General features: G+C 45.9%; 1 protein-coding gene across 27 annotated transcripts in view; it reads left to right on the top strand.

Moving 5' to 3' along the window:
• Positions 1 to 12732, top strand: part of MGA (MAX dimerization protein MGA) — a 66049-nt gene that overhangs the window by 6485 nt on the left and 46832 nt on the right. For 23 of the 27 annotated variants that reach the window (XR_012673943.1, XR_012673940.1, XR_012673942.1 and 20 more), the window contains exons 1-3: positions 3277 to 3364; positions 4336 to 4405; positions 6822 to 7963. Coding sequence is in view for 20 of the 27 variants with exons in the window: in XM_075152111.1 (XP_075008212.1) it covers positions 6900 to 7963 (1064 nt within the window). In the remaining 7 variants the exon portion in view is untranslated. Of the gene's footprint in view, positions 1 to 3257; positions 3365 to 4015; positions 4202 to 4223; positions 4240 to 4335; positions 4406 to 6821; positions 7964 to 12732 lie in introns of those variants that run through there. The other 4 variants (XM_075152098.1, XM_075152099.1, XM_075152100.1 and 1 more) reach the window with 4 other exon arrangements.

The raw sequence follows: 12732 nt of genomic DNA, 5'->3' as shown, positions 1-12732 counted from the left end.
CAGTAGGCACAAGCACGTAGAGCGCACGTATACGTGACATATACACGTATACGCATCTGGCCACACAGATCAGGCAGACACACAGATACTCGCAGGAACACAGACAGCAGCAACAGCCTTATCCTGCTCCCCTCCCTGTCTGAGCAGGATGGAGGTGTGCTAGTGACTCTGTGTGTGTATATAAGTTTTTATATATACACACATACATATGTGTGTGTATATATATATGTACAAGGTAGATTCCCTCCAGCAGCTGGGCTTAGACACTCAGTCTGCCCTGCAGCTGGTTCCTGGATCCCAGTCTCCCCAGTTGCTGGCTTCTGGACACTTAAGCCCCCGAGGCCTGCTCCAGGTGCTGGTACATGCCGTCTCTCTTGCGGCTGGCTGGGACTACCCTGGTTCCCTGGTGTCCAGCACCCCTCCGCCCCACGTGACCTTGCCCTTCAGAGAGAGACAGACAGCGTACACACACAGAGCTGGTGGCACTCCCCTGGTCCCCCAGGTCCTTTGGCGAGCTGCGCACCCACCCCCACCCACGCAGTGTTTACAGCTAAACTGGAATGCTTTCTTGATTCCTTTCTTCCCTTTACTTCCCATTTGCTATATGAAACGTGAAAGCACTTGGCTGTTAGCCTTGGCTTTTTCGTGTGCAAAGATATTTTAGAAACTTCCTAGAGAGAACCATAATGTGAAGCTGTTTTAGAGAATGGCTGAACATGACCCTTAACAAAAAAAACACCATCTCTTTGTGATTTTTTTTCCCTATCTCTTTCCTTCTAATTTCTCTGAACCCTTTTTTCTCTCCAAATCTGCTTTTGCCAGCATTTGCGATGTTTTCCTTCCACCGTACCAACCTTATCTAGTATATGGATGTCGTGGTTTAACCCCAGCTGGCAACTAAGCCCCACCCAGCCGCTTGCTCACTCCCCCCCTGTGGGATGGGGGAAAGAATCAGAAGGGTAAAAGTGAGAAAACTCGTGGGTTGAGATAAAGACAGTTTAATAGGGAAAGCAAAAGCCACACGCAAGCAAAGCAAAAAGAAGAATTCATTCACCGCTTCCCATCGGCAGGCAGGTGTTCAGCCATCTCCAGGAAAGCAGGGCTCCATCATGCGTAACGGTCACTTGGGAAGACAAACGCCATCGCTCCCAATGTCCCCCCCTTCCTTCTTCTTCCCCCAGCTTTATGTGCTGAGCATGACGTCATATGGTATGGGATATCCCTTTGGTCAGTTGGGATCAGCTGTCCCAGCTGTGTCCCCTCCCAACTCCTTGTGCCCCCCCAGCCTGCTCGCTGGTGGGGTGGGGTGAGGAGCAGCAAAGGCCTTGACTCTGTGTAAGCGCTGCTCAGCAGGAACGAAAACATCCCTGTGTTATCCACACTGTTCTCAGCACAAATCCCAAACGTGGCCCCATACTAGCTACTGTGAACAAAGACTAACTTTATCCCAGCTGAAACCATCACAATGGGGCTAAAGCTTCCCTTTTGCCTCTGCCCATACCTCTCCTTTATAAACTGCCAGAAGTATCAAAATCACGATTTTACATTCTTTCATATTCGCAGAATTTTGCATTTAAGCAGTTTAATCGTCATTTTTTTTCAGCCTGAGTTCATTCTTCTAGTTAAAAGGGAAAAAATACTCTGTGGTCGTCTCCTGCAGACCTGCCTGTGTTACTGTTTGGATGCATGTTTTTCAAGTGTCTTTAAAATGTATTTTCTTCAGTTACGTGCTTCTGAGATGATCTCCCACAGCATAAACTTCCGTTGCCAGGAAACCTTCAAAGGGGTGCTGGCCTTTGCAACGTTGCTCTTGTTTTGCCCATTTTCTCCATCCTAACAGCAAAGGCACGACTGTGTTCATTAAACTGAGGAGCAGCCCTAGTGAGGTTACAGTCTGTAGTAGGCAGCAGCCAGTACAAAATCTGGGAGTACTGGTGACTCTGGACCTGCTAACTCTGATGCCTTGACTTTCTGGCACCGCTGTGTAAATATCTGTCCTTTCGTAATGGATGCAGTGTTGTAAAATAAATACCCTTAACGGATAAACGGGGGATGAGAGGCCTCATGGAGGTGTTTACTTGCAGCCATGCTGCATTTTGGTGTGAATTCCCTTAACATTCAGAATTCTGTTTTAGTGGGCTTATTCTCAGAAGTGCCTGGTTTACAAAATGTAATTTCCTTGACGTATATGAAGGACTGCCAGTCTAGGGGCGGCGTGGCACACTGCTCCTTAGGTGCCTAGGGCGGGAAGACTCTGTTAAGGTTATGCCTAGACTGTGCTAAGCCAGGTTTGTTCGTTAACGAGTTTGCCCAACATCACTCGGGAGGCCAGGCCTTCGGTACTCGGTGAACCTGGGCACGGTGCGACAAGTTGGTGTCAGCTGTCTGAAAGTCACGGGGCACTTCTGCGGCTTTGGTGTTGTAGGGTCAAATCCTGACTTGCGCTTTGACCGATCAGTGAAAACTTGTGCAGCGGGATGGAAACCAACGCTGATCCCGGCTTTAGCGCGACCTCCTCGACTGACGTTTTCCCCAGGGAGGCGGGAGGTGCGGGTCCCCGCGTTCGTGCCCCGCCGTCGGCTCTCCCGAGTCATTTGGAGGCGTGGTGCGCGCTGCCTTTGCAGGGGAGAAAGCGGCGAGGGAGGAGGCAGCCTCTGCCCTGGGGCTGCCGGTGCGGTGCCGCTCCGGCCTGCCCGCAGGGGAGGTTCCCTTAACGCCGCCGGTGCGCCGTGGCGCGCAGGCCGCGGAGGAGCCCGGCGAGCGGCAGGCTTCTGCCGGGGCCGGCCCGGGGCGCGGCGCGGCGCCCGCCGACTCTGCCCAGCCCGGGCGGCCGCCGGGAGCGCGTCCCGCCGGCGCCGCCCCCCGGCCGTCGTGTGCCAGCGCGGGAGGCGTCCCCGCCGCCGGCGGGCCCCGGGCCAGACCCGTGACCTGAGGCGGGGCCGCGCCTCTCCCCCGGGGGGAGCGGTGCGGCCGGGCGCCTCGCCCGGGCTCGTCGGGCGGCGGCGGCGGGGGGCGGGGCCGCGGCGGCGGCGCTGCCGCGCGGAGCCCCGCGGGGCTTCGAAGGCGGCGGCGGCTGCCGGCGCCGCCGGGGTGCGCGCGGGGGAGCGCCGCGTCCGCGCCCGTTCGAGAAGCTTCGCCGCGCGCAGCGCTGCGCGCCGCGGGGCCGGGCCGGGCGCCGGGCCCCGCGCTCGGCGCGGGCACGTGACGGGCAGGCGGGAGGGAGGGGGGCGCGAGCTGGCGGCGCGCCTGCGCGCGCTGCGGCGCGGTGACGTCACCGCGGTGCGCACGCACGTTGTCCCCAGCTGGCGGACACACGGTCCGCGTGAGGAGAAAGGAAGTGGGAGGCCCCTCGCCTCGCCGCACGGTAACTACCAGGGAGCGGGGCCGCGCCGGCGGCGCCGGCTCCCGGCGCCGGCCGCGCCGCGCCCGAACTCCGCGCGCCTCCCCCCGCGCCTCCCGCCTGCCGCCCCAACTGCGAAAATTAACACCAGGCGTAGCCACGAGGCGACGGGGCCCGGGCCCGCCGGCCGCTCCCCGGCGGCGACGCGAGGCGCCGCTTCGGAGCCGCCCCGCCGCGCGCGCGCCGCGGGGGCGCGGCCGCCTCGGGAGCGCCGGCGGCGCCGCGCCGCGCCCCTGTCGCCGGGCAGGGCCGGGCCGGGTCCCGGCGAAGGGCGGCGCGGCTTCCCCACGTGCGCCGGCCCCGCTGCCCTCCGCCTCCGCCAGCCACCGCTCCCGGAAAGGCCCGGGCGGCTCCGGCGGCGGCGGCTGCCTGCCCCCATCCCGAGGCTTCCGGCTGGGGGCCGTCCGGCGGGGAGGGGGGGGGGCTGGAAAGCGACAAGTGCGCCGCTCGGCCCGTGACCGTGACGCCACCTGCCCCGGGCGGGGCGCTCGCCTCCCGCCGCATCGGGCGCAGCCTGCCGGGCCGGGGCCGCCCCTCCGGCTGCGCGGGCGGCACCGCTGCCGCGGTGTTGAACGGCAGCGCCGCGCGTTCAGCGCTCGCTGCCATTGGACCCGGCGCCGGGCTCCCGTCGGCAACGCGGCGGCGGCGGTTGGCGGGCTGTGCCGCGGGTCTCGCGCTCCGCAGCTCCCCTCCGCTGCGTGATGGCCTTTCTCACGCGGGCGGCGAGATGTCGTCATCGGCTCGCAGTGCCTAACGCTGCTTGCCCTTCGGCGCGAGAAACCCGTGCAGAACTCCTTGCCTGTGAGCACCGTGCACATAAGTCGTGGTCTTGTTTGCAGGTTGGGGTGTTTTGGTTCGGTGGGGTTTTTTTTGTTTGGTTGGTTGTTTTTTTTTGAAACGGGTTTTTTCACATCTGATTATCTTCCTGCTTTTAGCACATCGCGGTGCAACTTTGAGTATTTTTGGCCACTGCCGTCTAGCTAGATGTTGCTTCTCAAATATCAGGTCTGTATATGGGTGGAGAAGTGAAGTTTCTGAAGCTGATTAGAACTTCAGCTTCCACAAATACACACATTTTCCTTGAAATACCGGATTAGAAGCTCCATGCTATAATAAAATAGGCTAGTGTGTATGACCAAGTGTAATAAAACGTGTGAAATTGTTCTTTTAATAGACCGTGTTAGTGCTGAAATAATGTAGCTTTTGGCTACTGTAATTGCACATAATCACATTGTAACCACGCACGTCTTTGACTTGATACTGTGAGCAGTGCTTGTGGTAGAAATAACTTCAGCAGTGCAATGTAAGAACTTTAAATGTTGGAAAACAGAAAGTGTGACTCAGTAGCTCTTTGCATGCATAGAATTTTTGCTGAATGCATGGTTGTTGAGCTTTTTTGAATTTATTTCTGGCGTGTGTGAGTTCCACCTCAAGTAAATTTAAAGTTACAGGCTTTCTGCATATCGTAAACCAGATTTGAAATCACTTTGGTAGTGTATTTCCTTCATGAGCTAATACAATTTTGATGTCTATTGCACAGCATTAATGTGAACTCACTTTATGATTGTATGTTCAATATACATACAAACATGCTGTATGTGTATATGGAGAGGGTAAGTTGGTGGAAAATCACTTAGGATGTGATTTCTTTCTCCCCACTCTGTGTATCTGATTTTTAATAGAGATTTGTATTTCTATTGTGTTTTATAGATGAACATGAAAAAGCTTTTTTTGGGGACAGCTTTTTGTGTTGCTGGGGCTTAAGGTGTGCTCTATTGAAAAAGCAGGGCAACATTCTAAAAATAGAAAATATGAAGCTGATTTTAAACAGCCAATTCATTTTGTGTTCTAGACTCTATTAAGTAGTCCTGAATGGGTGGGTGGTTGTGGGTGTGTTTGTGGGGACGTGTTTCCTCCTCAAAGTAAAACTGAAAACCAGATCTTGTAACTTCACAGGTCTCAAAATGCGTGCAGAACAGTTTTGGTTTTTTCCCTCCAATTTGACTTTTACATGAAGTTTTAATGTGCAAAGTTTAAAGGGTGGAAGTAGATCTCTCATATTTCCTACGTGTCAAGAACATTTATCACGGAGTATAAATTGCCTGCCTCCTGAGCTTTGAGGTCATTTCCCACATGCGTGTGGAGCTGGTTTACACAGAGGAGCGTTTCCTCCTAAAGTACCCCAGTCCTAACAAAATAAGTGTGTCTTATTGAATACCCAGTTGACTTAAAACTTGTGAATTTGAGTTAATTCTCTGGAAAGAAATATGATTGTTTTCAAGCAGCTAACTCCTAGTGATGGTGATTCATTCTTGTCTCTGGTTCCCACCAACTGGACATGTGATGTAAGAATCAATCATTTTTTGTCAGTGTTGTATTCCGTATGTAATAAGGATCAAAATACAAACATCTGAATGTGGGAATGACATTCTTGTGAGTTACCAGAAGCAATTACTTTAAATTCTTGCATTGAGAAATGTACAGGCTGTTTGAAAAATGAAGTTGTCTGTGATCTCTTGTTAGAGTGTTGACATAATACTTAATCTGTGAGGTAGACACACAAAAGTGGAATTGTGTATATGCAGATAAAGGTCACTTTTTTTAGTTCCCTAAACAGTGATTAGGCTAATCGTAACACCACAAATATTTTCTTACTCGATTTAAATTATTTCCATAATTTAGAAGATAGAGGTAGCTAAGGTTGCCTTCTGCTTCACATTCATCCATTTAATCTTAGGTGCATGGCCTTTTGGGGGGTTAGTTTGTCTATTTTCCCCCAAAGCTTATCCATTTGAACTATTTTTTTCCCTTCTATTCTTTGTCTCTGCCTTGGACAGACGTTTAGAAATTCTTGGGGTTGGGGTGAGGGGCAGCAAAGAAATCCCAACCACACAAACTTAGTCTTTTTCCATAAAGAAATTTGGGGAAAATGTTTTTAACATTTTTTTTCTTTTTCCTTTCTTTCCCCCTTTTCATTTTTGAGAAGGTTGGGACCTTTGGGAACTCCTTCTTTCTGGCATGAGCAAATGACTTCTGCCTTTGTGTCAAAGATGTGTCATTTGCTCGTCTGAAAACTTCTGCACGTTTTGCCAAATGCTGTTTGTTAAGCAAATGATCTGAAGAGCTGAGGCAATATCAGAACAAAGAGCACTTTGAAATATCAAGCAAAGCATTGTTGTGGCAAAGCGTTATATGAAAATGCAGTTTAAAGGTGTCATAGCCCCCATGTCTGTAAGGCCTAAATTATATACACACAGACACCCTTGATTTGATATATCCTAATTGTGCTCTATTTTGTAGTACTGATTATCTTTTAAGTTTTTAATGTGGAAAACTGTTACAAAAAGGATTTCTCATGAGACTTAATTACTTTCTTAGGCTATGTTTGGATAATTTTAACTGGGTTTTCCTTTTTTTCCAGAATGGTGAACACACATAGAAGATTATCAGAACGGTGTAGAATTTGTATTTGATTTGAGAGCTTGTGAGAGTGCTCATCATGGAGAAACAGCAGATTGTCTTGGGTGGCCGGGATGGTGGGACTGTGTCTGGTGCAGCGCCTGCTTTTTTTGTCATCTTGAAACAACAGCAGGGAAACGGTAAAGCTGACCAAGGAATCCTAGTAGCAAACCGTGATGCTTGTGCTCTCGCCAGCAGTGTATCAATTCCAATAAAATCCAAAGTCAAGACCTGCCTCCCAGCTGACTGTGTCTCAGGGGGCATTACCGTCACCCTAGATAACAACAGTATGTGGAACGAATTCTACCATCGCAACACAGAGATGATTCTGACGAAGCAGGGGAGGCGCATGTTCCCGTACTGCCGATACTGGATTACAGGTCTGGATGCCAGTCAGAAGTACATCCTAGTCATGGACATATCCCCTGTGGACAATCACCGATACAAATGGAATGGCCGTTGGTGGGAGCCCAGCGGGAAGGCAGAACCGCATGTTCTCGGGCGAGTGTTCATTCATCCGGAATCCCCTTCCACTGGCCAGTACTGGATGCACCAGCCGGTATCCTTCTACAAACTCAAACTTACCAACAATACCCTGGACCAGGAGGGTCATATAATCTTGCATTCTATGCACCGCTATCTGCCGCGACTTCACTTGGTGCCTGCAGACAAAGCCACAGAAGTCATTCAGCTCAATGGCCCTGATGTCCATACATTTACCTTTCCGCAGACAGAGTTCTTCGCAGTTACAGCCTACCAGAACATCCAGATTACCCAGCTGAAAATAGATTACAATCCTTTTGCTAAAGGATTCAGAGATGATGGGTTGAATAGTCGACCTCAGCGTGATGTGAAACAAAACAGTAACTTAGAATTGGAAGGAGGTGATGTTTTTAGCGCTGCTAGCATTCGTGGTCGCCCTGCTGAAGTTGATGCGTTAGATTTGCATCAGAGAAGTTTAGATTCTTCATTCATGGGTCAACACCCATCAGACATTGATCTGGAAAAAGAGTCCTTCAATGCAGAAAGGGACTTCCTGCGTTTCCTGGACACTGACCTGTCTTCGGGTGATATGCCAAAGCTAAAACAAGAAGTCTCTGAAAGGTGGGTTAACATTCTATTTTTAGCACAAATACTGGTTGAGTAGGGTATTTGGTAAAACATTAAATAATAGGATACTCAGTATGCAGATCTACAGCTAAAGTTTGCCTGACCTGAAATGGCAGAACACTTAGTATTATTAAAAGCTTTTCTTTGCTTAAACTGATAGTCGTGTATCAGTCTGGACTTCCTAATGTGTCTGAGGAGTGTAAAAGTTCAGTATTTTTTATTATGTTGCTTTAACTCCCTTTGTAAAGAAGCGTTGAGGGATTTCTCTTAACGCTCTTAGCATTTTAGAAGACTAAATTTAACTTTTCAGAGTTTTAAACAGTCATTGCAGTCATCAAAACATTGCCTTTGTTTTTAGGGTTGCTTACCACAGCGACATGCTATCTCTATATCTTCAGTTTTCATTAGCGGATGGGTGAGGATGTGTATGGGTATTTAGGTTGGGTGTGCGTAGGGATTGCTACAAGGCAGTTGTAACTGGTAGCACACCACTGTTTTGTCAATAACTGCTTGTGTGAATTCTTTTATTCCACAAGGTAGTATGAGGTAGCCTTGCCTGTTGGCAATCAGTTGCCTCGTGTTTGCTGTGAGGTAAGAGTATCTGCACCTAGGAAAGTACTTCAGAATAACTGTTACGCTGTTCAGGCGTTAATTTACTCTGTGGTAATTTTATGTCTACGTACTTATCCAGTATTGACTTTTTGAACCATTCTATTCATATCACAAAAATGGTAGTGAAGCAACCTAGCGTATGCTGAGAGCCTACCCATAGTTCGGAACCTGCTAACCAGTAAGTCTTCGTGTTGGTAAAGCAAGCCTGGCGAAACCTATTATTTTACTGCACTTTCACTTAGTTTCCAAAATGTAAGCAATAGAATAGAACGGATTTAGTGAATAGTTAATGTGTGTCAAGAGATGCTAGAAATACTTCGAACCTGAAGAAGTGATTTTAAAAAAAAAAAAAGTTCTCTCCTGCTGCTATGTTTCTTCATGTCTGTCTGTGAATACCAGACTTAATCTGCCAAAGATTTAGTGACAAAAGCAGCCTTACGTAGATCAGTACACCAATAAATGATTTAACTGCAGGATATCAGGATGCTGTTAATGGTGTAATGAGAGGTCAGTTCTTAGAAGAAAAAAAGTTGTATTTGACATAATTATACAGTTTGTTTCAAAGGCTGTATTACTATCCTACTTCAGTGTGTTTTAGAGAGGACAGAGGTTTGCTCGACTTTTTTTTTTTCCCCTTTGCAGAAAGCATCTCCATGCCTTTTGAGTAACTGAAAAACTTCAAATTACAAAGTTCTCCATTCTTTGAGACTTCATTGAGCTTAGTTGTAATAATTCTTAAGAGTACTAGAATTGCTTTGGGATCTAGAGTGTCCTAACCTTTCTTTTGCAGTATTTTCCAGTGTCAGTGTATTAGGAAGAAAAATGTTATCTAGACTTCTTATATTCTCAAAAAATGTTGTTGTAAATTCTAGAGAAGCACATCTTGAAGACTGGAAGTACACTGATTTCAGAGAGGATGGGCTTTCTTTAGTTCCTAAGAATACAGCATGGAGAAGTGTTTAGATAACTTTGCATATTGGAAGTAAAACAGTAACACTCTGAAAATAATTACTGAAAGGTTTATTTTGTCTTCAAAGTGATATTTTTTTTTCTCTTTGGGGTCAGCTGCAGTTGAAAAAGTTAAAATTTTGATCATTTTGTTTCCCTGAAGGGGTCATTGAAGCAAATTATTTGGAGAACTGTTTGAATTGGACAGTTTGGGGTTTCTTTGTTCCCTTCTTTCCCAAGGAATAAACCACATCGTTTTAAGGACTCAGGGACCTTCCTTAAGAACAGATGGTGCAAATTGGCAGACTTAATTTCTTTTGGTCCAAAGCATGTTAGATGCCTTCCCTGGTTTTACCTCCAAGACAATTTACTTCTGAAATGTCCTAAAAGCTGCACAAAGATTGTAAAGGGTTTTTCTCTATTCCAGGCTAGGAAGCATCTATCATTTGGTGAATAAATGTTACCACAGTCCTAGAACTACCCTCAAACATTGTCCAGCTTTTCGTTTTATGTTTTTGTAATCTATGTGAAAAAGTCAGATTCTGTACTTGGAAAGAGGAAAATCGATCTCATCCAAGAAATGGCAGGACCGACTTTTTATGTGCTGGAGTTTTTCAGAACGTTAGTTCTCCTTTTTCCTTCAGATCTGTTGACAATGTTTTCATGCCGTGCAGTTGAGATCTGTTCATAAATATGTCAGCCTTTCAAGGACAGTGTTGAGTGAGTGGCGTTGTTCTTTATCAAACTAGGCACATTAATATTTATACATTAATGAAGACTGGGCAATTTTTGTTTGTTACAGGCAAGCTATTACTAGTAGTTGATAGGCGCTGTCTTGCTTTTATGCAGGGTGGTGATTCCTGCTGAGTTTAGATTTGGGTGAGAGTCAGGAGTTGGGAGCTGCTGCCTCTCAGATAATGCTCTCCTAAGGAAGCGGAGTTCCTAGTGCTGTACTGCGTGGTATTTCCCACCAATGCTCAAGTGTTCTGACATTGTTGAGAATAGAACTATGTAAGAGGTTGCATATACCTGAGAATAATTCTAATCTTGACTTATTAGCGCTCTTTGGCAATAAAGGACTGTTTTCTTTATACAAGGTGGCATGATCTTTTTTTCTGTGGCCTGGTAGCATGTTTAGTTTCATCAGGTGTATTGTAAAGAAAATAAGTGTTTAATTTGAGTTGTGGACACTTCTATAGGAACACTTATGCCTGGAACCACTCAGATGTTGGGGGCATGGAGGGAACAAAAAGCAAGCTTTACTGGTTTTTAAGTCTTACAGACTAATGTACCCTTTCTCCCTTCCAAGGTCTTTTGAATTTCCTGCTTCAAAAATACAAATACTGTGGTATTTTTTGGAAGAAGAAGGCAAGTGATCATCCTTCAAACCTTAGCCACAGATTGCAAGATTAATTCCAAAAGAAATAATTTTTTTTCCCATGGTGTATTTTAAAATGATCTACCTAAAAAAAATCTGTATATCTCAGTGCTTTCAATAAATGAGCAGCTAAATAGTTTTCAGTTTGGCAAAATGCAAGAAAATGATTCCTCTGCTTTTACTGTTTTATTGTGGGGGTACCAAATACGTTACTTGGGCTATAAAGAAGTTTGCTTAAATATGAGCATTGTTCCATATCAGGCAGAGAAAGAGATAGTTAAGACATTATTTCACCATTTTTACCTGATCTCGGATTAAGCTGAGGATTTTGAGAGGACAGACTTGCATGATTCATCTTCCCATAGAATATAGAAGAGAAGTTTTTGTGACGGCTTATGTTGCACATAACTTCGTAAACTAAGGGCGAAATGAAATTATTTCAGTGATAAAAAACAACTTTTTTATTGTTTGAAAAGTTGATAATTGCATCTGAATTTAAAAATCTAGAAGAATGCTGCTCAGCGTTTTGTGTAAATACTTGATCTTCCCATACATACATGTAGATGGGTGATACCTCACTCTTGTCACCATCTGGCTTATGATTGCAATATGCAGAGTAAAATAACATTTGTGTCTGGAAATTTCATTTTTACAGCACAGCTTCTTTGTTTTGGATACTGTCCAGACCCCTAATAGAAAGGTAATCCTTAGCTTGAGTATACATCTTGCAATAGTTAAAGGAAAATGGCTAGAGAAGTCCAGGCTTTACTGGGCTTCCAAATGGAAACAGTACAATTCGGATGAGAAATTTATTCCTGGCCAGCAAATTTGTTAGGGTTTTTGGTCTCTTTATTTTAGAGAATTTTAAGATAGAGGAGCAGATGACTCAGATCTTCTTAATAGCATTCACTTTAATTGTGCATCTGCTGTACCAAATCAACCTCTAGTTGTAATATGACAGGATTTTGAGTTGCCCGTAACCTATCAGTGGATTGTCTTAGAATTTCTTTCACAGTAAGCTCACTGAAGAAGAAAGGCTTTTCCATCTTACATTTGACATTCTTAATTAAATGAAAGCTAGAAACTTTCTAATAGGAAACTCATTGGCCAGAGAAGCTAGTAGACAGAACAGGACTGGTATGCCACTCTCCTGCTGCCTGCTGTTCCCTTACAAGGCAGGTTTTTGCTTCAAGCTTAATTCTGGTTACTTAGTGTCCTTCTGAATTGCAGCAGGTTTTCTAGATGGGTTCTGTCTTGTTCTTAGGAATTTTATATGTAAATGTATAAATCTGCTCCCTGTTTTAACTGTGCAGTCTTTCTTCATGAAGCGGAGACTCCCAGCTCCATGTTGTGACTCTTGTGTGTCCCAGCTTTTCTGCCTTAAGGATTGCCTCAGTCTACATGAGGCAGAAGCAGCCTCTTCCTCCACATCTTCCCCTGCCTCAGTCCCAGCTGGGGGTTCAACTGAGCGTACTCATTCTTTAAAGGGGGGTGTGAGGATAATAATAATGATAATAAAATACACATGCACACACATAGATGCACAATATATAAAGTAATATTCCCTTTATATGTAATATATTGTTATTAAAATTAAGTTATATTTGAAATTGTTAGCGTAAACTAACATTAACAAATATTGTTATTCTTAATAACATAAGGTTATACAGAATTTGAATAATAATTTAACATAATTAAAATTATATATAGTGTCTTATAAAATCTATATAAAGGGAATATTGGAATACTATCCGATATGTTTAGTAAATAAGTTCTGACTATTGTTTTCTGAGGTTCATTGTAGATACGTGCTTCTGGTTTCACA

Source organism: Calonectris borealis, chromosome 5 (genome assembly GCF_964195595.1).
Source record: "Calonectris borealis chromosome 5, bCalBor7.hap1.2, whole genome shotgun sequence".
In the NCBI taxonomy this organism is placed as follows: Eukaryota; Metazoa; Chordata; class Aves; order Procellariiformes; family Procellariidae; genus Calonectris; species Calonectris borealis.
This window is presented reverse-complemented; position numbering and strand designations above follow the sequence as displayed.